Below are 25,978 nucleotides of genomic sequence, written 5' to 3'. Positions count from 1 at the left end.
CTTGAGATGGAATGCACGCATAGACAAGATTACGTCAAAAACCGCCCTAAACGAACTCTTTTTTATTAGACGACGCCTGCGACTAGCCACTCCTCAAACTAAACTGTAAGCTTACAACAGTTTGGTTATATCTGTTCCCGAATCTGCTATTGTTTTTTGGTTCCCTTATACTATCAAAATTTGACTAAGGTCGAAGCAGTCCAAAGGAAAGCAGTCAGGTTTATATTTAACAAATACAACATAACCGATTCACCAACTGAAATAATGAAACAAGAAGGAATACCAAAACTGAAAACTCGTGTTACACACGCGCAGTTTAAGCTCATATACCGACTTTTTCATCGCCACTTAAAACTAGACACTGCAAGGTATATCTCGTTCCCTGAAGCAAGACCAACGCGTCATAAACATTCCCGTACACTTAACGAGTATCATTTCCACGCTGACTGCTTTAAACACTCATTTTTACAGTGGGCAACTAAAGAACGGAATCATTTACATCCTTCAGTTACTAACAGTTTATCATTAAAATTGTTTATTGGTGCAGTGGAGAGCATAATACATAATTAGCAAATGATTCTTCAATCGTTTTTTCGTTCAAAATATTTCACTTTTTTTTATAATACAGTTATTCGTGTTTTAACTGTACTCCAACTATGTGGATATACACCAACTAACAATATTTTCTTTGTATCTCATGTAGAGTGTTTTAATGTATTCGGTTCTGTAGCGTAATGTTTCAAGAAACGTCTTGTCTGTTCTGTTCTTTACAAGATGGAACCCAGCATGGTTTTATTTTGTCTTTTAGTTATGCTAGAGATTGGTAGTACTAGATTAGTTACATCTTGTGGTTTTGCTTTACCCTTGCCTTTTGTTTTTCGTTTATAACGCTTACCAATTAATGTATTCTTTTCAGTCGTTCTAACTTTCTAATGCCCTTCTGCAACAATCCCGGATGAGGTTAGCAGTATGTACCTACAAATAAATATACCCGCATATCCCACGTCCGAAGGCTTGCATTTTTTTGCATTAATGTTTTTGCTACCGTGAAAAGAGTTTCCACTGATTTCGGCAGCCGTAACTGCTCGATGTCAGCGATAGAAAAAATTTTCCTACACGTTGGAAGAATGGACCATTACGTTCAACACTTCCATTGCAGTACCTTATAGCTTTTTCACTATTCAAACTTTTGTGCCAACATGATGGTCATGGGTTGGGCTGGCAGAGATGCAGTATAAAAACTAATCAGCAACAAGGAATTATATGTTCTCACAAGATAAAGGTTTTAGCCAATAGTTTTCTCACAAGAATACTCGGAATAAATCTATCTACCATATGTGCAACCTTTACACGGTTCAAACTTTCGCTTTGTTATCGCGCTTACTTGTGCACTTCATGTCAGCTGAAGACTACCAGTCACCGTCAAGCCAAGCCAGTGTCCATTTCCGTGCAACAAATATGGCTGTCGACCTTATATGGCACAGTAACAACGCCATTTTCGGTGTTTTTTCGCCATCTCAATACTAGCTTATAGACAGCTGCAAGCAAAAAAATTATTTACAACTTTTATTCGGCTCTGGGTTCGTGTTGCAGGTCACTCTTCTAGAAAACACAGTACCATTGGCAAGCTATAAATACCAATCCAGTGCTGGTGCATAAATTGGCACTTGGTAAATCACTTCTGAAATTCGAAGTACTTGAGTTCTTGGCCGTGGAGGGCCATCAGGGCGGAGCCATTTTTGTCGTCTTCCAAAATCTTCACAATGCCTTTGGCAACGTGCTCGACACTGAAACAAAGGGCAGAAAAATCAATATAAGGTAAACATCTGATACGCTCACTAAATATAATTTCCTGTACATTGTTTCGAACGTTCCAATATCATGAAAAAAGTTGATAATCACTACAACAAACGGTGACTTTTAACCTGAACGTTGCCAATTTCCGTTCTTTCTTTGCAGCAAATTAGGCGGTTGATGAACAGCAGTTTTCGCGTGTCGAAGTGTTCTTATCCAGGCAAAAAAATTATACCTTGATTTAGTCCACCCTAACTGCCCTTCTGGATGAGGAAAACTTCGTAACATATTTCCTGTGTGCAATATACACTCAGATATATGCAGTCGCAAAAGCAAGCAGCTCTAATCATGGGTGTTTAAAATGTTGGCTAATTTTTTTTTCAGGCACAGTACTTGGTCGGAACAGTGGCTTGGTATTCAGCCTTAATAATGCAGATGCCACTGCCTAATTTCCTTCAATGGTTTGCTTACGGTGTTGAAATATCGGAGGCTGAAGGAAACAGATTAAATTTGGAGCCTATAGTCAATAGTTGACCACCAGTACAAAACGCGAACGCCCAGTCTGCAGGTATTCGGATATTATCAACTGCAGATCTTTCACCGTTTTTCACTATCAGAATTCATAAGTGCAGGATCAGAATGGACCATCGAAGAAAAACGTTAGATTGACCAAGCTGGTACTTTTGCATAGATATTTTTATAAAATGGCACAACCGAACACAGAACAAAGAAAAGACATACACCCGCCGTCAAAAATAAAGGGAGTCGACTCTATGAAAAAAAAATTACTTCGAATTCATAGCGTAAAGGCCGAAATTTATCAGTGCACTCAGTAATTCGCACAATCACAATTAGGCAATCTATTCTGTGATGCGTGAAGTAAGTGCGTTGAAAATAATTTTCTTCGCTAATATTGTCTTCTATTTACTTTTCACAGCCCCTGTGATCAACGCGTGCCGTATTCTTCTTTGTCCTGTGTTAGGTAGCGATATCTTTTAAACAGCGACCTAATACTGGCTGCAAGGGCTGTTTTGTGGTGTCTTCTCTATTGCAAAGGAAATGACGTAGGACAAGCAGGAAGTGACGTGGGACGTACGGCATGACACGCTTGTCGTAGTGCAAGGCCACTTCGGTGCACTCTTTCTGCGTCTTGCAGAAGGAGGATATGCCCCACCACAGAGGCGTGTTCATCGGGTCGGGGCAGATGCAGTTCACTTTGACGCCGTGGCGGTTCAAGTACAGGTCACTCTGCGCCACACAATACAAAGGCAGGGACATCATTGCTTGCAGTTCTTGTAGCTTCACTACTATCCCTCATAGTATACGGAGGATACAGGAACATTTGAGACTGAAAAACAATCGCTTCAGAGCAGGAACCCACTGTCTTTCTTTTCCAATATCTCAATGTTACAATATCAATACAATACCACACAATGTCACACGGTTACACAAAAGGGCGTCAAATGTTGATTTGAGAATCAAGCCTGCGTCATTATCATCACTCAGCCATCTGATCCAGCAGCAGTTTCTTTAAAGCGACAGCTTTGAAGGAGTACAGACATCAAAAGTTTGCTTGCATGTTTTCTTTCAAATGATGGGTTTCCATTAGTATACTTACACAGATAACCCTGTGGTATGCTCCTACGACCGCTAAGCAATTCATAATTGAATTTCTTTTTGGTGCGTTCCGGTTTCGCTTTTATCAGCCGAAAGATGGCTGTGACGCGCAAGAAGTTTTTCTGTCAGGTTAAGCACGAAAACAACTGCAATACAATCCCTGGTACATAGTTTCAATTCTCTACAACGCTTAAGCCAGCCTGTTTCAAGAGCTGGAATGACTTCAAATGATGTACTTCTTAAAATAACGTGCCGTCTATCTCGTGGGTAGGAAACATATGCCTGAAATTATGCACCCTGAAATGCTCAATGATTTGCACGCTCATATCCACTCTGATGTATTCAGTGACAAGGCTACTTCAGCTTATGAAAATATTTCCTGGGCTGCCTATGAACCACTTAATAGAAGGAAAAACCGCACAAGGCACGTGACGGAGTTAGTGGGCGATAAAAAGCGGGACTAGTAAGTGAACATTTATGAAAACAGTGGGGCATTTATAGGCTAAACGCACATGGACTCCGAAAAGCGATCACTAGGTGAGAGTGAAAGTACGAATGAAGTGGCAGAATCTTTTTTTAAAACGAAGAATAACAAGGTACCTCACGTGGAAGGGATCAACGGAAAAAAATAGCAGACGGTTTAGCATGACTAAGCGCGGAATATTGTGCAGTTGCACTAGTTACGGTAGACACTTGAGCTCCTTACGTGCTGAAGAAATTTGACCTGAACGTCTTAATCATAAATGCATTTTACCTAAACGCCTTCAACCGGAAAGTATTTCCCATTAAAGCATTCACCCAAATTCCTTCACGCCAAAAAGCCTTTGACCTAAAGGCCTAGCTCTATCTTAAGTGCCTTCTACCTAAAGGCTTTTACCCGGAAGGCATTTACCATGAAGGCATTTAACGTAAAGGCCTTTGACCTAAACGCCTTAACCAAGAATGGCTTTATCTAGAAAGCATTTATCATGAAGGCCTTTGACCTAAAGCCTAAACGCCTCTACCATCAGGGTTTTTGGCCTAAAGGTCTTTACTTGCGAGGCATTTACCATAAAGACATTCAACCTAATGGCCTTTAGCATAAGGCTTTTGGCCTGAACGCTTTTTGACCGAAAGGCCTTTACCATGAGGGCATTTACTTTGAAGACCTTCACCCAGGTGTTCCTTTCACTAAGGCCTGCCAGGTGTATACACCTGGCATGTTGCCCACGACCCGGTGGACAGATGGGCCACCTGCCACAGAGAATGCTTCCGGGACGTACAGCCTTAGTCAAAAGTCTCAAGGCCGAAGGCTTTTCGCTACAGCCGTATAACAGAGCCATTACGACACTATTCAAGACCGAACGACCTTGAAATGCTAGCAGAAAGTTTTTTTCTTGCGGTAGTGAAGCTTCCTGCTTGACCTGTGTTTTGAGTGATCCGCTACATGGAGCATTCCAGGACATTCACTTCGCTGCAGCTGAACGCTGTGGCCTTAAGTCTTTTGACCAAGTTTGTACTTATCCAGAGATCGGAAAATGCACCCGGTAGTTCTACCGCACTAAAAATCAGCGTAATTTTCACGTGCAAAAGAACCACTATTCTTTGTGGAGTACGGCAACAGAGGTTGAGCTGACACATTCGCCTGGCTGCGAGCGTAGGACAGCGACTGTCTCGACGATTTCTCTGTGAAGTTGTCTCTTTCCTCTTCCGTTAATCGCAAGGTCACTGAACTTTTGGTAGCAATCCTTGCAACTACATGTGACAATAAGGCGGCGGATGTGCCTCTCCGGAGGCATCCAAGAAACTCAGGAGCTCTCGTAAGCATTCGTTTACGCACCTACCGGTTTGCCCAATGTAAAAACGACCACAGCTAAGCGGAGTTTTAAAAAAGGACTGCTGCCGAGCATAAAACATGCATTTTTGATTGCTCCTTTCCGCAAGTCGCCTGTATTGAGTTCGTCCTTGCCACTTAAGTGCACAGCTTAGAAAGTTTACACGGTGCAGAAAAGACCACTTCAACAGCATACTTGCCAGCAATCTTTTCACGTAAAGCGATATCTTATGTAAGAAAGGGCTTCAAAATTTCTCTGGCTAGACAGTTCATGGCAAAAGAGTTCTGTCTAACGATTCCGTTCCGGACACACCGCACTGGATGCAGGCACAAATTAAGACATACAAGGACTATCGCTGGAAGCAAGCAGAGAAAGGAAAGGGTAAGGACGAACGATGATTGCAGCGAGTCGGAAAAGTACGTTACAAGCGCCAACTAGCAAGATCATTCAATGTTCAAAAATTCAGAAACCTATATAACAGTGAGCTCAGAGGGCGCGCCTTTTCCGTTCGCTAATTAGAAAACGATAGCTACGCTGTCGCTTAGTTTAACCCCTTTTCGGAAAATGAGCTTCTATACGAAGTTTCTTGGCTGCTGCTTTTAAGTTAGGTTTTGTTAAGTAAAGCATCGCATTCTTTGTAGTTTACAAATAAATAAAGCGATTCTTATTATGACGCTCATGATTATATTTATCTGTAAGGAGTGGTAAGTGGGGTTTATCACCATCAAGGTGCACCAGTGCTGAAGGGGCGCTACTGTGGAGGGCTCAGGATTATTTTTGTTTACCTGGGGTTCTTTAAAGCGCGCTCATTTCACACTGCATACAGGCGTTTTTTTTTTCATTTTGCTTTCCTTGAAACGAGACCGCTGCGGCTAGGATTCAATTCCTCGAGTTCTTGGTATTTTTTTTTATAATGTGGATAGAAGGTGAGGACCACAGCTCAAGTTGTTCTCACTTTGTTTTCGCAGCTTATTACAGCTCGTAAGCTTCTGCGCGAGCGTGACAGTTTTTAAACAAAGGTATTTCGGATGAATTTATACGCATCTGGTAGAAGTTGTATAATGATGACGATCTGCTTTTTTGGCATCAGGACAGCTTTGCGCAAAGAGCGCCATGAGACAAAGTACTTTCGTCTACGCGAGTAGGGGTCAAACACACATTTACCAAGCATTTAAACCCAGATAAGCCGAGTTCCGGGCAGGGGAAAGCTTATACTTATTGTATTACCGGTGGGTGCCCGGCAACACTGGGAAATTGAACTCCGCACGTCCCGCATGCGAGGTGGATGCTAAGACCACTATACCACTGCAGCGGTCCCAGAGGTATAACTACCAATGCATGACACGGTAGTTAATACGCTTGCGCTGCATGGCCAGAGGCGGACCAGGGAATTCCGGAAGTATCAGGTTCTAGGGGTGGTAACCACGAGTGAAAATGGACAAATATGCCAGAATATTGTTTTAGCAATGCATGGTTAAAGACCTGATGCCGAGCACGTCGTGAAAAACATTTATTAGAAAAGTGTAGGGCTCATTGTCGCCAGCACTACACCTAATAACACTTTTGGAAGATGAAGGCTACCAGTTCGATCACAACAAAAAAATGGCCCACGGATGTACACATTCATTACTTTGCACTACCGAAGCTAAAAATTAAAAGGAAATTTGTTCTCGATTCTTCAGGAAAATAAATGCGGTTTAAAACGAAGAATATTCTATTTTCTCGCCTAACAGTAAACAGACAAAAAGCGTTAAACGAAACGAACTTGATAATTCTAGTTTGATCGACAAACTTCAAGCGTAAAGAAGCGTTGGGCGACTCAATGCGTGTCAAGCACTTCTTTTTACACTCACCCCAAAGGCCCTAGTCATGGCCACCACAGCAGTCTTGGATGTATTGTAGGCAGGTATAGGCGCCATTACCTGCAAGCCTGGACAAGTGTCCGGGGTTCAAGCAGCGCAGAGAGAGAGCGTAAATATCAAACTAGGATCGACAGCAAAAGAACGCCGAAATGTTAACTCTTCGACCTGCAAAATGTGCAACTGGAATGTGTGGCCTCCAAAGAAACTATCAAACAGCTTGCACCATCTAGGAGCGCACTAGCCTATCTGTAATTGAAAGGATAGTAAAAACCAGACAAGCGCGTTTCCCCAAGACCTGCCTAGCATGCCTCCATGCAGAGATTTTTATTTTAATTCAATCACAAAATTCAATGCTCTTTTATGCATGCTTGTTTTTTTTCTTTATAAGCGTCTGTTCCAGTAAAGTAAAAACCCATTGTACAAACAGCTCTGAAAATTCATTGTAGCATTTTGTGGGAATCTTGTTATGGTATGGTATAGTATGGTATGGTATGGTATGGTATGGTATGGTATGGTATGGTATGGTATGGTATGGTATAGCATGGCATGGCATGGCATGGCATGGTATGCTTTATGGTTTAGGGGAGTTTAACGTCCCATAGCGACTTAAGCTATAAGGAACGCCGTAGACAAGGGCTGCGGAAGTTTCTACCACCTTGGGTTCCTTAACGTGCACTGACATCGCACAGCACACGGGCTTCTAGAATTCGCCACCATCAAAAAGAAAAACTATCCACCCTGTATACGCAATCCCTTATGACCTCGACCGTACCAGGAGCTTGGAAGAACGCTAACATTATCTTAATAAGAAAGGAGGCGCCAAGGACATGAAAATTACAGACCTAACAGGTTAATGTCCGTTGCCTACAAGGTATTTACTAAGGTAATCACTAATAGAGTCAGGGCAACCTTAGAATTTAATCAACCAAATGATCAGGCAGGCTTTCGTAAAGGATAAACCACAATAGATTATATTCACACTATCAATCAGTTTATAGAGAAATGCGCAGAATACAACCAACAATTATATATAGCCTTGATTGGTTACGAGAAGCTTTCGACTCAGTGGAAATTTCAGCAGTCTTCCAGTCATTGCGTAGTCAGGGTGTATAAGAGCCTTATGTAAAAATACTGGTATATATATATATATATATATATATATATATATATATATATATATATATATATATATATATATATATATATATATATATATATATATATATATATATATATATATATAGCAACTGCACAGCTACTGAAGTCCTCCATAAAGTCAGCAATAAAATTCCAATAAGCAAGGGCGTCAGGCAAGGAGACACGATCTCGGCAATGCTATTCACCGCCTGTTAACAGGAGGTATTCCGGGGCATGAATTGGGAGCAGTTGGGGATAAGAGTTAATGGAGAATACCTAAATAATATGTGATTCGCTGGTTTCATTGATTTGCCGAGTGACTCAGGAGATGAATTGCAAGGCATGATCAATGAGTTAAACGGGCAGAGCAGAACGGTGGGTCTCGAAATTAACATGCAGAAAACCAAATTAATTTTCGACAGTCTAGCACGGGAACAGCCATTCACAATTGGCAGCGAGATGCTGGAAGTGGTAAAGGAATACGTGTACTTAGGGCCGGTAGCGACCGCTGATCCGGATCATGAGAGGGAGATAACTAGAAGGATAAGAATGGGGTGGAGCGCATATGGCAAATTTTCGCAGATCATGAGTGGCAGTTTACCAATTACCCTCAAAAGGAAAGTGTACAACAGGGGTATTTTACCGGTACTCACCTACGGGGCAGAAACGTGGAGGCTAACGAAAAGAAATCAGCTTAAGTTAAGGACAACGCAGCGAGCCATGGAAAGAAAAATGATAGGTGTAACGTTAAGAGATCGGAAGCGGGCAGAGTGGGTGAGGGAACAAACGCGGGTTAAGGACATCCTAGTCGAAATCGAGTGGAAGAAATGGGCTTGGGCAGGGCATGTAATGCGAAGGCAAGATAACCGCTGGTCCTTAAGATTAACGAGGTGGATTCCAAGAGAAGGCAAGAGTAGCATGGGGTGGCAGAAAGTTAGGTGGGCGGATGATATTAAGAATTGTGCGGGCATACGGTGGGCGCAGCTGTCAAATGACAGGGTTAATTGGAGAGACACGGGAGAGAAATTTGCCCTGCAGTGGGCGTAGTCAGGCTGATGGTGATGACGATGACGACGACGACGATGATGACGGTGACAGTTGTGTAATCACTCACTGCATTGACCGTAAGCCGTGCAGGTTCCGTACAGGAATTCAAAATACCGTCTTACATTTTTTTCTCCCGTTTTTGTCGCAATTTCGTATTTTACGAAATTGAGAAAGTTCCAAAGTAGTGTATCGTGAATCGCCACGTAGGAGGTATACAACGACTAAAGTTTTATTTTCTTTACACTAGAACACAGCTGCAAATATAGTCCCTATTTTAAGACACATTATCTCAGGCTCACCTGCAACGGAGGCAACGTTGATAATGTGTCCACCCTTCTGACCGTTGTCCTTGCCCATGTACTTCAAGCCGAGTAGTATACCACAGAAGACAGCTTCCTGCGAGGTTTCGAATATGCAAAGGCTAGGATTCATCGCACAGAAGTATAGCACGAAAGTCTCAGTGCACATGAGAACATCAGCCGGGTTCTACGAAAGCTCTACAAATAACAAGCACCAAATCCTGCTAATAGAAATTGAAGTTGAGCGTGTGACGGAATCCCGTCTGGCCGGGGGCGTACATTTGAAAAACAAGAGACGCCGACCAGTGAAGAAAGGTTCGTTATTGACGTTTCGGCTTCCACGCGGAAGCCTTGTTCACTATCTATTGTGAACATTGGGAGGATTGTGAACAAGGCTTCCGTGTGGAAGCCGAAACGTCAATAACGAACCTTTCTTCACTGGTTGACGTCTCTTATTTTTCAAAAAAAAGCTAATAGATATTCTCACTAAGCTCTATTAGAATTTCAGGCTTCGGGACCGAGCTGCATGATTAGCACTTTGCGTGGAAAAGAAAGTGCCAGGCCGCTTGATCACACTGGTCAAGTCATCTGAGGTGCTTAAACTTCCACGTGTTTAGGCAAACAACTATGAGACGCCCGCGTTATCGCACAAGGTTGATCATCACTACGGGTATATCATCACTAAAATCGTCGCAAAGCGTATAAATTATTCCATCTGCCCATCCAGTTTCAACGTCCAACTATAGGTGAGGTTTACCTCCATCCCATTACCAAATCACGCGTATTCTTGACTGCGCCCACAACCAGTATCATGTGCACTGCCTTTTGAATGGCTATACACGGGTCACGCGATTGTTTTCGGCAACGCAACCAGAGGTCACAGAGCGTTGCATCAGTAAGGCCCCAGTAGTTTATAAGAAGAGCATTGACTGACTTCAATATTTGCAAACAAGGCGAAAAAGATACGTTCATTCGTGAATACGTTTCTTATACAAAGCGGGTGTTCTCTAGCGACTTCTTAATTGTTTAATTACTCTCTCTACGCGCACCGGTAGAAAGATTACAACGGACTTAAGCCCGAGGTAAAGATTTAGAATTGTACAATACGAAAAAAAAATATGGTCATAACTGTCGCCAAACGGCTACGCTCTTTCCTGCGTCTGACGTCGAGAACTGAAGTGACAAGCTGAGAAGTGATACCGTCAGAAAATGACGGGTCTCTATCAACGGCATGTAACGATTTCGAACACCGGTGCCGTTTTTGCTTTGTTTAATTTACTTTCCCTCGAGTCGAGTCGCCCTCTTCTGGCGTTTTGTTTCTCGTTTTGTATCTCACCATAACCATCAGCCGCACCCCTAAAAATAGTGCCTCAAGCGAAGCTGTTACTGCTCCACCGCCTACCCTTCCCATAACAACTGCCGCGCTTTGAAAGCTACCAGATGTGCTAATGTGAACTAGTCGACAGCGCCGCCATGAAACAGAGACGCAACATTTTCAGTCCACCGTCCACAGCTGACGCGCAAGCCCATTCAGCTGGGTTATTCCCGGCAGCCTGTTTACTTCCCCTAATGCTCTGCAATGAAAACACAAATGGCTCCGAGCTTTACTGTCGTGTCTAGAGGCGCGCGATGGTGAGCCGGGTCACACGGCGCTGCACCCGAAGCCGCCCGTGCTCCCTCAGCCGACCTTCGCCCCGCAACAGTAACAGTGGTCGGCTCCCAATGTTGGGTTGGATCTCAATGTTTTGTAGCGATAGCAACATTATGGTAGCATTTCGAGCCTTCACCGTGGCGGCGCCGCCACCCTGTGGCTGCGCCACCACGCTGTCACGTGGTTGGTCACGCGATGCGGAGCAGCTGCCGGCGGCGCGGCGCCGTGGCTGATCACGTGGTTCGTCATGTGGTTGGTCACGTGACCAAGCTCCACTCGGCCAGCTGTAGCTATCGCGTCACTCTAGGTTTAACCAGAGCTAAACCACTGCCAATTCTTTTATCACCTGGTGTCTTACACGAGGGGATAAAGACATTGGGATAAACACTCCCGACAGAGAACACTTCTTGTAGCGTCGGACCGCTAATAGTGTGCGGTATTAAAAGCCTGAAGTTCGGTTCTGGTTCATTACGCCATAGAGCACTAGCACATATGGGCTCACGCCGAGGATATGCAGCAGCTGAGCGCATCTGTAGTTCCTCTCACGGAAAATCATTGGGCAGTTATAGATAGGGGTGCATTTCTGGGCGAGTTTCTGTGGAGACGACTGAGTGATGAGCGGGTTCGATGCCAGAATGTAGAGTTCGAACGTTATTTCGTAGGAAACTGAACGGAGGGAGAGAATAGAGGACTGCGCTATATCTTCAATAAAAAATCTCGCTCAAAGAGAGTCGAGGGAGTCGTCCAAGCTCTGTTCGAACAACCCGCCGTTAGAATTTCTTTAAAGTAATACGGTACTACCGCGATAGAAAGAAACGCGAAGAACACGGTGCCAACATGCCCCGCTGTTGGAATTTATTTTCACCGCGCTTTTAGTTCGGTGACAGCAAAAAGACCCTAGACTCGTCCATGATACATTCTAGGACGACCCTAACGTCTTTTTCGTGCCATCCAGGTAAAAGCGCGGGGAAAATAAATTCCAACAGCGGGGCATGTTGGCGCCGTGTTCTTCGCGTTTCTTTCCATCGAGGTAGTACGCGATTGTTCACATACCTTGTACCTGATGCTAGTGATAGGTTATCTATGGCACATGGGTGTTGAAAAGGTAAAACAGTCACTTCTAACTTTAAGCTCATAATTTTTCTTCGCGTCGTATTTTGTTTAGCCCTGTAAACTAGCGACACAGTGTCTGCGCAATGCGCCTTTTATGTATGCATTTTTCATCACCGAATATTTTAAGAGACACCATAATGGTTCAAGATGGACTTCCTTTTTTGCCTTTAAATGCTTCCCACCACACTCCTGTGTTCTGGCTGCATAGGTCCTCTGGATAGTTGAGCTATCGAAAAATTGTTTGCCTTGTTGCTTCCTTTTGTTTTTTCCCCGTACGTGCTGTGCATTGGTATCGCCTTCAGAAAGCCAGCTTTTTTGCTCAAATTCAGCGCCGTCAACCCCGTTCACGCGTGTACCATTGTGTTTTCGTAGCCCTTTAACCTCTTCACGCTGCAACCCAATGACCGCACATGCAGACAAAAGACCCAAACTGAATCTATGTGCATAGAAACTTCGACAAGCTAGCATTGCACAAAGAAACTATCCAGACCTTAGTTCGCATGAGCCACTGAAATATTTCTGGAAGAGCTGGTGTAGCAGGTACATGTGCAATACATTTCCTTCGCACGCAATATCGGGAGCAAAAGTAGTCTATGACAGTGGTGCTTCAACTTGACTACCCCACAACTTTCCGGCAATGCCTGACATCTAGTCTGACAAAAAGGGGGCCGTTTTCATCTGGACCTGGCCTGACATTTCATTCGTTTCGAAGTGTGCCACGCCAGCTTGGTGTAACCGCCGAAACAAGCCACAAGAGCAGCCAGCCATGCAACTGAGACTGTTATTAACCACTTTTGCCCCCGATAGTGCATTTCTCTGGATGCTCAAACTCGAACTGAGCGGGCAAAATCGCATTCAATTATTAACCTTATGCACCACTCCGATAGGTTTGAAAAATCAGCACAGAGAGATATTAAAGTTCATTGAGAAGAAAGGTAGAGAGGTCGGCCCAGGTAACTTGAACTTAGCATTCTACTCCTCACGGTGTAAGTGCGAATAAAAGAAAAGGGAGAGGTGTAGTCAAGAGCCAGAATTTCGGCACTTTAGTGGGGAGGCAGCAGTTTTCAGTCATGAAGTACTGAAGGGAAATACACTGTACACCAGACAGCTCGCATAAACGGTATTGTAGCCAAAAAAAAAATAAAATAGCCCCATGTCGTTAGCCGTAAAAAAACAAGAAAAAATAGAAGCCCTAATCTTCTCTTCCTTATCAAACTGTCACTTGTTTACCTGTTGCATGCTTTCCGCATTTTTATCGCTTTTTTGTCTGAAGCACGGCACCCAACTGCCATCCTACTGGTCCCATCTCCCGGCCAATCATTTCACGCGTTGCTCATCAACATCATCGCTCATCATCACTATCTTCTCTCGCGTTGCTCATCATCGCTTGTGTTTCTTCTTCTGGGTGACAATAAGGTGTTCACGAAAACACTCACAATGTTGATGGCGAATATCTTCTTCCACTTTGCCTCTCCCTCAATGCCAGCATTGTTGATCACGATGTCGAGAGCACGGAAGTAGGCCCTGGTTTTGCAGAAGCAATCTGTGCGGAAAGAACGCAAAATGTCGCATGAGAAGTTTTCAGCGGGGATTGATGCAGCTACAAAGTCGAAAAGCTGTTCGTTTTAGAGCTGCCGAATGATCTGGGCTTCTTTTTAGTACTTATAAGTGCACGCTCCCATATCAATACCTTTGAAATCCTGTGAGCGGTGCAAGCAATTACGCCGCATTTCTTTCACACACACACAAAAAAAAACGTGCGCTGATCAGTTGGTCTACGCCCACGACGTTTCGGTGTTACCATGACGTCGCAATGTCAGCACCTGGGCTTGAGAGCAGAATTTTGAAGAAGGGCAAAAGATTTCTGTGCAGTAATCTCGGTTCATGTTAAGGCAACTTCAAGTGATCGAATAAATCCAGAGAAAGCTTTCAGAGTGACCAGAGCACAGATATAAATTTAGCACGTGGAAATTTAATAATGAAAATCCTGATCCAAAAAAAAGCTGATATTTTCATTCGGCAGCTTATGATCTAACATATCATGTTGCTTGAAGAGGACGTAAGAATAGGAGAGATTTTCGTCAAGAACAAATGGTGGAGGTGAGTTAGGAAACAAACGTCACCGTAAATATGGGTGTACGTTCTCTTATATTGTGTATATTGTGTTATATTTTGTGAGATGAATGTGCAGCGTATTCAAGTGTATGTATATGCTTCTTTTTAGTTGGCTCTTTATTGTTGTCTAACATTTTTTTTTATATCCTTCCTGTGTAAAGACTCTCAAAAGAGAGTTGACAGTACCTACAAATAAATAAATAACACATTTAATATCGATATACCACCTGGGAAAATCATCAACTTCAAAAACTGGTGATCATATTGAAGTTTATATTGCACTAATATTGCCTGCTGACACTAATTTCACACACATATATTGCACAAATATTGCCTGCTGACACTAATTTCACGCACATGTGTTATTCTTAAGGTGCATTTGTGTTGTTAAATACTTTTTCAAAGAAGTGTGATTATTATGCCGTATACAGCCACTGTCATTCTAAAGAAATAAACTATTTTATTGATGTGATACGTCTTTTTTAATAAAGAGTGCTATAGTCAGTAGGGCTGTATATTAATGCATATTCAATAAACAGCGCTGTAGTCCAGATCCTTATCTGGACTGAGCTAATCCATAGTAACAAACAAAATCGCCTATAACCGAAGAAAGCCATTCGTCACGTAGAAAATTACTTCTGTGGCGCCCTTGCGAAGGAAATGTTTGCTTCCCTTGATGTGCTTCCTTTACAGCACTTCCATAAATTCAACCTCATTGTCAGAGTTGAAGGAAATATAAAATATACCCATAACATTTTCAAAAGCTGTGTATTATTAGGAGAACTCTACAAGCACCATATTCTATCAGAAAAAGACAATTCTTATGAATACCCTTTTCTCGTGCAAATCATGACGTTTGCAGACTGCAGTATCATGCGCGGAAGAACTTGAATCCCTTAGAGGAACAGAATACTGATATACATAACACTTCAATGCAAAAACGAAAAGAATTCTTCACTAGAAAACATGTAACTTCACGATCTTTATTATTACTTCTACAATGAATAACGATGTGTACAATATGTCCGTTCCGATGTTCTGTGCTCCTATTTTTGTTTTATTGTTCTTGTTAATTATATTCTGGAGACCTCTGGTGACCTTGTAATTATTTACGCAAGGTATTTATTGTGTTTTAGTGCATGTATGATATCTTGTTATCGTGCATTTTATTGAGATTTTATACCAGTGCCTGCTGGTAAGTAACCCATGCCAAGGCAGGGGCAGGAACCTCGTGAAGCTAATAAGAGAGGACTTAGCTTTTTGTTCCTGTGCTAGTATTTTTCTCCTTCGACTTGTAAGAGAAAAAAAATGCTGAATACTGGATTTGGATTTCAATTTGAAATTCATTGGTTAATGTTACTGCCGGTCAACCCGTCAAAGTTCTGAGTCTAAAAATGAACTGCTTCCAAAGGCTTTTGCCTGCGCTCCAACTTCACAGAAGGCAAATTAAGACGATATAGTTCGTAAGGACATGGTTTCGGACTAGCTGGAGCGGCATGTCGACTGAAACAGCATCAGGAACCGGTACAAAATGAATAATGAGACAAATACAAGCGATAGTGTGTGTCTCATTGTGTTGTTGTTCCTCGATCTTTCCCACGCCGTTACGTTTGCTATAAAGTGTATAAGATCGATCCAAAGTAGCTTGGGAAAATTTTCGAAATGAAAGCCCTCATTTCCTATGATAACTACACAGACATATTTCATCTCTAACACTGCTCGCGCCTTGTATCTTCACCAAAGGGGGGCTGCGCAGGAGTTCACTTCGAGCTTCTTGTTCGTTTTTTTCGAATAGAGAATATGCAGGTGATCATCCTTTTGAATATGAAATAAATTTTTTATCAAGCACATTTGGAGCGTCGAATTTGCAAACTCTAAATCAATTCTATCATCATCAGCATTAGCAGCAGAATCAACCAAATTACATCAACTGCAGGACAAAGGCCTGTCCCATATCTCTACAATTAAACCTGCCCTGTGCCAGCTACGACCACTCGATCACCACAAACTTAATAATATTCTTCTCCTGAGTGTCTGCCGCCCTCTGCTACGCTTTACTTCTTACAGAATTCATATTTCGTCACTCTAAAGCATCACCTGTTGTCTCCCATTCGCACGACCCATGCCCACGTCTTGATTTGAACTGCATTTAATCTCGTTTTTCCATCACCCATTCTGCTCTCTTTATCTCCCTTACATCACACCTATTGTTTTACTTTCCATAGCCCGTTGCGCTGCCCTCAACATAATTTCAATCATATGATGTTGATAGCCTCCAGGTTTCCGGCAAGATGCAAGTGTAGCATACTTCCTTCTTTAGAGATGCTGGTAACCGGCTATTTATGGCCTGAGAATGCCTGAGAAATGCGCTTCATCCAACTCTTATCCTCCGCAGTTAATTCACTCCTTTGGTCAAGAACAATGCTTACTACCTACCCTCAGTATCTGTATTGCCTGACAACTTCCAATGTCTCGTTGCCTATCGTAAATATTGTGCTCTTTTGAGACTATTTAACATTACTTGCGATTTCCTCATATTACTTTTTAGATCACCGCTCTGTTTGCCTGTCTAGAACCCGAGATACTTAGCAAGGAAATGTGATCAGAGAATCCGATAGTAATAAGGTATTTTCTGTAAACATTTACCTCAAACTTTTCGAAATACGTTTCAGTGAGAACCTCCCGTAAACACGCGTTGAATAGAGCTCGGGAGATCATGTCACCCGGCCTGACACCTTTCGTGTGCAGGATTTTATCACTTCCTTGTGAAGGACCACGGTCACTTTGCCGATATGACGGGCGCTTATTATGCATTTATACGCTTCTAAGAAAAAGTGTTTAGGGCCGATTCTGACTCTTCGAAATGGCTATTCAGTACAATGCTCAAATATTAATGGCGTCATGCCTCCATTGCCACGGACGTGTAAAATGTTCTTAGGAGATGACAGCGGCTCTCCTCTCTTTATGGCTTGTGCTTGACAGAGTGTGGATTGGGCCACTTAGCGTTGCATGGCGAGTAATGAATAGCCAAAGTTACGCCACTTGAGAGTAAGTGGCTTACAAGTATATAGGAGGGTTGAGGGCAGCAGTAACTAGGGATTTAATGTGCATTTCAATGAGCAATGACAGCTTTAGTAAGAGATGCTTTCTATCGATCAAAAGAATGTTAACGTCTCGTGGGGGCATACGTATGCATGGTATGGCAACACTGGCGGAAGCAGTGGTGTGCCCGTACATCAAGTCTTTATCGCGCGTATTGCTTTAATCTTTGGTTTGAGAAAACGGATCTCACCGTCAAGCTCCTGGTCGTCCGTGACGTCGCACCTGAAGAAGATGCAGTTTTCCTTTCCATACTTGGCCTGGAACTCAGCAGCCGTCTGCTTTCCCACGACGCAATCCACGTCCAACAGTGCAGCCTGTAAAAGCAGTTCATGGGAAAAGTTTGGGTTATGGTTTATAGGGTTCAACGGCCCAAAGTGAATAAGGCTCTGAGGGATGCCGTTGTGGAGGGCTCGGGAAATTTCGACCACCTGTGGTTCTTTTACGTGCATTGACGTCGCACAGTACATGAGCATCTAGCATTTCGCATACATCGAAATGCGACCGCCACGGCCAGGACCGAACCCACGTCTTTCGAGTCAGCAGCCGAGCACCATAACCACTGAGCCACCGCGGCGGCTTATGGCAAAGCTTTCTAGTGAAGACTACATTTCGGAAAGCGCGAACGTTGCAGGGATGTGTATTTCCATGTGTTTTCATGTTTCCGCGTGTGTCTCATCGCGTGCTTCTGCGCGTGTTTCCGCGCGTGTTACCATGGGGGCAGACATGCGGGCGGCAGACATGTGGTGAACACGCAGGCAGACATATGGTTAGACATGTGGCAAGGCATGCGGGCAGACGCGCGGGAAGACGCGCGGGCAGACATGCGGGCAGACATGCGGGCAGACATGCGGGCAGACATGCGGGCAGACACGCGGGCAGACACGCGGGCAGACATACGATGAACACGCGGGCAGACATGTGGTTAGACATGTGGTCAGACATGTGGTCAGACATGTGGTCAGACATGTGGTCAGACATGTGGTCAGACATGCGGGCAGACATGCGGGCAGACATGCGGGCAGACATGCGGGCCGACGCGTGGTTAGACATGTGGCCAGACATGTGGGAAGACATGCGGGAAGACATGAGACAGTTAAAGAAACTGATAAATACGGGAGCATACCGTACTATCTATTGCAGGCTACCGATTACGTCTTACTGCTTATTAAAAGATGTCGCCTTAATTTGGAGCAACAATTATGCGGAAATGGAAAAATACGCATATCTGTAAAGGGTTCGACGTGTCTGCATATATGTCCATTTTCTAGACAAAGACTAAAGGAAAACTGAGAGGACAGCGCTGTTCTTTGTTTTTCTGCAATTCCTGGTAAATTTGCGCTGTAGATTTTTAAAATGACCGGATGCCATCTCTCCCATTTATAGGCGTCATGGCGCGAGTATGTATTGCATGAAGCAATGGAAGCGCTTCTTAGCTGAAGTAGCCGTGGCGAGAGCGTATGCGGGGCTTTTGAATAGAAAACTAACAGTGGCCCCGCTGGCGGCTTTTACAGTAAAAAATGTCGACAAGAAAATCTAAAATGCACTCAGTTCTGTTTCAGAGAATAGACTAGTCGTTTTGCTAATGAAGAAATTCTACCCCACTTTTGCCGCGAAACAACTTTCGTTCAGGCAACATTTTATGTCAAGATTACATGTACGCGGCAAGCCTGAGGCTGCACCGCCGTTGGAGAAAGTTATTTTTTTAAATAACAAAGAATAAGAGCATGTTTTTGTCTTTTTAGAAAACATCTGATCATCTATCTAAGACAAATACGCTTCAAGCTGGCTTCTTGCCGCCAACATTTATAGTGTTCAAAATTAATAGCATAAGAGAACTGGGAGCCCATGAATAGGCTGAGGCAGGCAGTGCCTGCACTGGGTTTTTTATATGCAGGGACAGATGCATTTTATAAGGAATTCTACGAGTGATGTTTACGTCGTTTCATCTGGCGTCGAAGCAAGTTAAACATCAGCTTCTGTAAGCAACTCGAACCCAATAAGTGGCCTATGGTTTGGCGAGTAGTTTGAAAGTGTACACTTTACGCTTGCGCGCGGGAGAAAAAAAGCCGGCATCCTGAATTTTGCTAATTATAATAAGAGTGAATAAAACGGCAGCTGACCACTTTTACTTTTTATTTACAATGTGCTTTGAAGGATTGCGGAATATTCTTGAGCTCTTTTTCAACGTGGTTAGAGCTTCAGTCAGTAGCCGGTAAGGATGAGGCACAGCGAATGTGATAAAATTTATTGGGTTTTCTGCGCTGCTTTAAAAGGAAGACAGACGTTGAGCGTTCGGCTTACACAATGTACAGTATAGTGAGCACCCACAGTATGGCGCATCTATAGATACTTTTCTCCTTTTTGCAGAAGGTGAACGCTGTTGCTACCCGTTACAGCTTCCTACACTATCGGAAGTGACATTCACAACAAAGGAAATCCTCTATTTAGTTGCGAATGTAAAAAAAAAACGGATCACTGCATGGCAAATTTGTGGTGAGTTTGCGCCGTGCTAACCAACTCCTGCGACGCTGTCACAGGTGCGATAATCGACTGACGTATAAACATTTTATCGCTACCTCCTCTCCAGACCTGCGCAAAACACTATTTGTGACAAGAAATGAAATATATTTTTGAACTCGCAACTATCTTAGGAAAGCAGACAAAATATGTTGCCGCCGCTAAGTTTCGAAATTTTCTTTGTGCTGTTTGCTGTAGATCTTTCTCTTTGAAAAGTGGCATCGACCCTCTCTGACGTCTATGTATAAATATACCAGCGCGGCAGAATGCATAATCAAGTCAAAATAAGATGCAACCTAAATTCGAATCGTACAAACACATATCTTCACAAGCAGAAGAAAAAAAATCGCTTGTTTAGAAGCGAAAACACATCTTCGAAAAACCCGTCAGAGCGCCCCTCTTATCTCACAGTTCTTTCAGAGGTAAGTACCAGCTAGAAGAGGGAGCGCACAGACTGCCAACTGCATTAGGCAATAGGTGTGGCGCGATTTTGATATCACTGAACCAAAGAATCGCATGTGAACGGGTTACAACACCGTTGAAGATTTATGGTATGCAAGTGACAACGCAGAGGTCTCAAAGCATAGCAAGGAAGATATAGTAGTAGCCGCAAGGTCGCCTGCACATTGTTGACAACTTGTTAAAATGGTAAGCTGGGCTAGAATCGGCCTTACTGTCAAAACAAATCACCTTACCTTGCATCCTTTTTCGAGGAGGAGGTCCACGATAGCCTTTCCGAAACCTGACGCAGCACCCGTCACAAGCGCCACCTTTCCCTTGAGATCCTTCATGGCCACGATCTGAAGCAGAAGCCCGAGCCCAGGAACCTACTCCGTCGTCGCGAGTCTCACAACTCGGAACGCCTCGATGCACCAGGACCTTCTTCTTACAGGCCAAACAACGCCGCAGTCAGCAAACTGAGCGCCTAGAATGGGCCCCCGGAAAAAATAATTCCGAAAAAAGGTTTGCTTTGACCAGCTGGCTTTGCTAGTCCGCCCCATGCTATGCATGCATGTGGTGTTTCCACAGTTCTTCCTAGCCCCCGGAGCATCCGCCAGAAAAAGAAAAAAAAACATAGGCAACGAGTACAGCGTTAGCGCTTTTGAAGCTTATTATTTTCCGCGTGCCTCTCTCCCACTCCGGTTGCTTTGCGCAGAAAAACAAATGTGCGCGAGGGTATTCGCACTGTCCAACCGCATCTTGTTCGTCCTGATGCGGCCATCCAAACATGTGCACCCTTGTTTATTGAACCGACAGCAGCCGGCGTGCCTTGTGTAAGCAGCATGACGGGTGGTAGAATTATCCCTCATATTCGTGGCTGCTCTGTTCTCACTATTTGTTCACGGTCGTCAGGGAGCGCGCTGTGTTTCTCAGCAGACGACGTAAACGAACAAGCACGTGTCGATTTTACGACACGAGGCTAAATTTCGGAAACTGCGCCTGCTGGCTTTTTTTTAAGGCGTTAGCATTAGAACTCCGATTGCGGTGTGTGAAGCCTCGGGAGAGAGGAGAAAAACTGCAGATGGGGAAAGGGCAAGATAAGAGAGGGCGGGGAAGTGTTAGATGGCGAGAAGGAAACCGCTGTATCCAGTGAGAGTCGAAGGGTGGAGAGCATGGCAGGGGGTGCGATCGTGAACATCGCCAACACGGATGAAACATCTTGCTGCTACATGCACGTACTTTATTTCAATGCTGTGTCATTACCACACCTCGAGTACGCTATTTAAGTTCCTGTGAATAAATAGAGCCTAGTTTTTTAAATAATACATTAGAAGGATCCCGGAAAGAATTTCATTTTAAATTTGTAAGTTAAAAGCCCGAAAAGACATGTGATTTCTGGGACGACGTAGAGGAAGGCTCCGGATTAATTTCTACTACCTGGGATTATTCAAGTACGTTGACGTCACACAGCATACGGGCATTTTTCTATTTTTCATCTAGTGAAGCTCCGTGCGAAAGGGTTCGAGCAAGTTGCTTTAAAATGTCTGATGCCCTTGCGTAGAGGGCTGAAGCATTTTCATTGAAGCAGGCTCAGAAGATGTTGAAAGAAAGGTAGCAAATAAAAGCAATCGTATTCAATCAATGGTACAGCAAACTGAACTGAGGCTCGGTTTTCCACCATAGGAAATATGCAATGCAAGAAAAGTTTCGTTAATGGGGGTATGACGTCCCAAAGCGACTCAGGCTTTCAGATAGGCCGTAGCGGAGGGCTCCAGATAATTTCGACCACCCGGTGTCCTTTAACGCACACTGACATCACACAATACAAGAAGTGGAGGGGGGGGGGGGCACTAGCATTTCGCCTCCATTGAAATGCGGCCGCTGCGGCCGGGATCGAACCAGCGTCTTTCGAGTCAGCAGACGAGCGCCTTAACGATTGAGCCACCGCGACGGCAGAAAATTTTCAAAGCTAGTTTCTAATGCACAAACTCGCTCGAGAAGAGAACAACTGTGATCAACTATCAAAAAATATATTGAGCTTATTATGAGTATGTTGAAATGTTGCTTTTATTAGCAAAATAGCTAATTAATACGCATTAAATAATTAGATAAACTTGTTAGGCGAAACCTTATTTCGGCGTTTGGTTGAAGTAAGTTGTCCTTTTCTTTTTCTTTCAGCGCTTTTCTCCACCTTTCACGAGGTGGCTCATATGCTAATTGGCCCGCAGCATACTTTGAAGCTTTCCGGACGTGTCCTCAATCGCGATTCGAGGCTTCGTGAGCACAGCCAGCGCAAAAATGAAAAAGAACCCGCGCTCGCGATACATCTAATGAGAGCCTCCACCTCTAGCGGTACGTACGTACACTTTCATACCCAACAGCGTCGCCATGTTTCGGCACACGCGAGGGTAAACTGGATGAAATCTCTGAAGTACTAAATCGAGGAAGACCGTAAGAACGAAAACTGGTTGATGACTGATGTAATGGAATAAATAGAGCGGAATAAATGCAGGGGTACTAACCTGAAAAACAGAGCGTGAAATTCGAGAGGCGTCCACTTCATCCGCCGCGACCACAATGTGTGAAGACGACGCCCAGTGCAGAATCTAGCTGGGTAGTCTAGATGTGTCGCTCCGGTTATCAGTAGTGCCTGTCGATGGCAGTCCACAAACGTACGTGATAAGGATCCGTAGATAGACACGCCCCACTTTATGCTAGCTACGCAACTTTGTAGCATTGTCCTACAATGCAGCAGCACACGGTGAGCTGAAAGGTAGAGACAGCGAAATCCAGCGAGTGTCTCCTCTCGGGTGGCCACTGCTGCAGTGTACTGATAAACGTTAACCGGTTTCCTATTCTTAAACACTCCGTTTCTGTAACAGGTAATAACTTCAATTACCGCAACCGAAGAGCAGCTACAGATGTGGCGAGCGCTATTTTCCTTCACAGTCTTCGTATTAGATCGCTATATACGGTAAAATATCTATAGAATATAGCAGCGTTCAACTAAAAATGCCCATATTTTAAAGCGACTGCGTTAAGGCTTAACGCGACAGGCTTAACGTTAACGCGACAGAGTAGAACCCGGCGTCGTAGTTGGCGTTCGCGTGTCGAGACAATTCGGATTGGTCGAGAGAGTAGTGGCGTTACAAGCGATGCTGCGGAATTAAGTGGGTTTGTCGTCCCAAAGCGACTCCGGCTATGAGGGGCGCCTTAGTGGAAGGCTCCGGAATAATTTCGACTACGTGGGAATCTTTAACGTGCACTGACATCGCACAGTACACAGGCTCTAGAATTTAGCCTCCATCGAAATTTGACCGCCGAGGTCGGGATCGAACCCGCGTCTTTCGGGTCAGTACCCGAGTGCCATAACCACTGAGCTACCGCAGCGGCTGCTGTATAATTAAAGTTGAGTAAATTTAGTTATACAGCATAATGTAACTATATGTCTTTTTATTGTGTGTATATATATATATATATATATATATATATATATATATATATATATATATATATATATATATATATATATATATATATATATATATTAGCGTCGAAGAATTTATTTTATCCTTGTGGCAGTATGAATCACGTTTCTAAATACATGCGAAGAGAGCCCTGTGTTCAGAAGGGGGTGAGTTATGCTTAAGTCCTTCTTTAGTATAAATGTCCAGTTATTCTCGCTTGTAAATTCTAGCGGTGTTTCAAGGTAACAAATAAAACTAATCACACATCCATGCGGCGGCCAGAAAAGAACACCAAAATGTAGGGCTCACTAACAAAGACAAGAGATTTAATGCAGTCGTTAAACATAGTGAATTGCTGAAGGAAGCAACACTGAAAGCATTCCTTAATGTTCATTTGCACTCCTCCACTCCGCATTCCCCATCGGTTCAAAGGGAATGTGTTAAAATCTGCGTCCGTTTTAACATCACATTTTGCTGTAGACCATGTTGCCGTTAGCATGAGTAAGTCAAAAGAAAATGTAAAGTTTTTCAGGAAAGTAATGAACATATCTTCTTTATTACGACATGATCTAATGTTCAAATGAAACCACTCAAGACCTCCTGTTTCAAAATGTAGTAAGATCGTTTACCTCATCAGGTTGTAATCCCAGTCTGAACGATGAAATTGGACACTTGAAAAGGTGTTCTTACTGAATCTTTTCGATGTCACTTTTACTTTCTACATGAAGAACTTTTGGCGTTTAATGTTTGCAGCAATGATTCTCCCATCACGAACCCGCACAAACTTCCAGTTTGTTCCATCTTCTTTTGTTTGTCTAGGCTTAGAAGCCTCTTCAGAAAGGGGAAAAGGTGTTCATTTATGTATACTTACTTGGAGTCATCAAATCCTATGCCACAGTTTGTGAGGCAAGTGTTCTTGGCTTTTGCGAGTGCGTTGTCGTGTTTTGCGTGGGACTTAAACGGAATGACAGCTTTTTGTCTTGCGATCATTACGGGTGGGAGCACGGTGACTTCTTTCAATGCCGATGTCAGTGATTTATTCATTGATGTCATTTCCAAATTTGGAAAGTATTGCTTATATGTTTTTTTCTCTGCTTCCTGCACAGCTCCTTGAATTTCTACGTTCACATTCCTAAAGTATTGTTCCAATTATGGCACTCGCTTTTCAAGGTGCTTATATTGTTGCTTTAGTGTTCCACATTTCGCTTGAACATTGTCTGTTTCAATGCTCACACTGGCGTTTTTTTTTAAGTTCACTGGCAAGTTGCTATTTCAGCATTTCAAATTCAGCATGTGCATTCTCAACGCTTTCGGTTAAACTCTCTTGCTCATGGCGTAGCTCGCTGATTTCACTTCGTGCATCCATTTCAAAACATGATGCTGGAGTAGTTTTCAGTTCTTGCTGAAGCTCTTATTTTAATTGAGTGAGTTCTAATCTTATCTCTTCGTTTAACTTTGCTAGGTCTTTCTCACTAAATATAGGATGCCTTTCGGCGAGCAAGGATATACACAACCGAGAACAATTTTGCAATGGCTACGACTAAAATCAAAATACGTGGTTTATAAAGGTTTCTACAACCACTAACCTGCACAAATGCAAGCAGTGTTCAGGCGATGCTCGTTCTGATGCAGTGACGTCAGGACTGATGCTGCAGACTGCGGTTTCCAGTGCGTTACCTTCATCCAGTGGAAGGCGCTTAATGCTGGGTTTCCACGGTTCGATCTGTACAAAAGCAAGCAGTGTTCAGGAGACGCTGGTTTCGTGTCGTCGTCGATGCCAACGGAAAAGGATATGGCGAGAGAAGTGCGCAGCCGGAAAGGACTTTGCAACGGGTAGAACCCGGAAGGTGGTTATCGGAAACCGGATGGAGAGCATAGCGTAATTTGAGCAATGTGGCACTTGTTTGTGGCAGCTGGTTCAAAGACGCCCACCGCCCGAGTAGGGGATAAGCGGCTATGGTGGGAAGATCAAAAGAGTTTTCTCTCAGTATGCATATTTTCA

General features: G+C 43.6%; 1 protein-coding gene across 2 annotated transcripts; it reads right to left on the bottom strand.

The window, feature by feature from the left end:
- Positions 1-1,549: 1,549 nt before the first annotated feature.
- On the bottom strand, positions 1,550-25,758 carry LOC144104037 (15-hydroxyprostaglandin dehydrogenase [NAD(+)]-like). 2 transcript variants are annotated; one of them, XM_077636818.1, is made up of 9 exons: positions 25,563-25,758; positions 23,032-23,159; positions 20,764-20,993; positions 17,742-17,865; positions 13,771-13,877; positions 9,571-9,667; positions 7,079-7,155; positions 2,891-3,042; positions 1,550-1,787 (listed from the first exon to the last, which is right to left on the bottom strand). In XM_077636818.1, the coding sequence occupies exons 3-9, from the start codon at positions 20,857-20,859 to the stop codon at positions 1,676-1,678; spliced, it is 765 nt and encodes a 254-aa protein (XP_077492944.1). In that variant the 5' UTR covers positions 20,860-20,993; positions 23,032-23,159; positions 25,563-25,758; the 3' UTR covers positions 1,550-1,675. The 2 variants fall into 2 exon arrangements, with proteins under 2 accessions (XP_077492944.1, XP_077492945.1); XM_077636819.1 differs by lacking the exon at positions 25,563-25,758 and having other exon boundaries at positions 20,764-20,868; positions 23,032-23,129.
- Positions 25,759-25,978: the final 220 nt, after the last annotated feature.

This window comes from Amblyomma americanum, chromosome 9, assembly GCF_052857255.1.
Source record: "Amblyomma americanum isolate KBUSLIRL-KWMA chromosome 9, ASM5285725v1, whole genome shotgun sequence".
In the NCBI taxonomy this organism is placed as follows: Eukaryota; Metazoa; Arthropoda; class Arachnida; order Ixodida; family Ixodidae; genus Amblyomma; species Amblyomma americanum.
The sequence above is the reverse complement of the archived record's forward strand: the minus strand, read 5'-3'. Positions and strand labels throughout refer to the sequence as shown.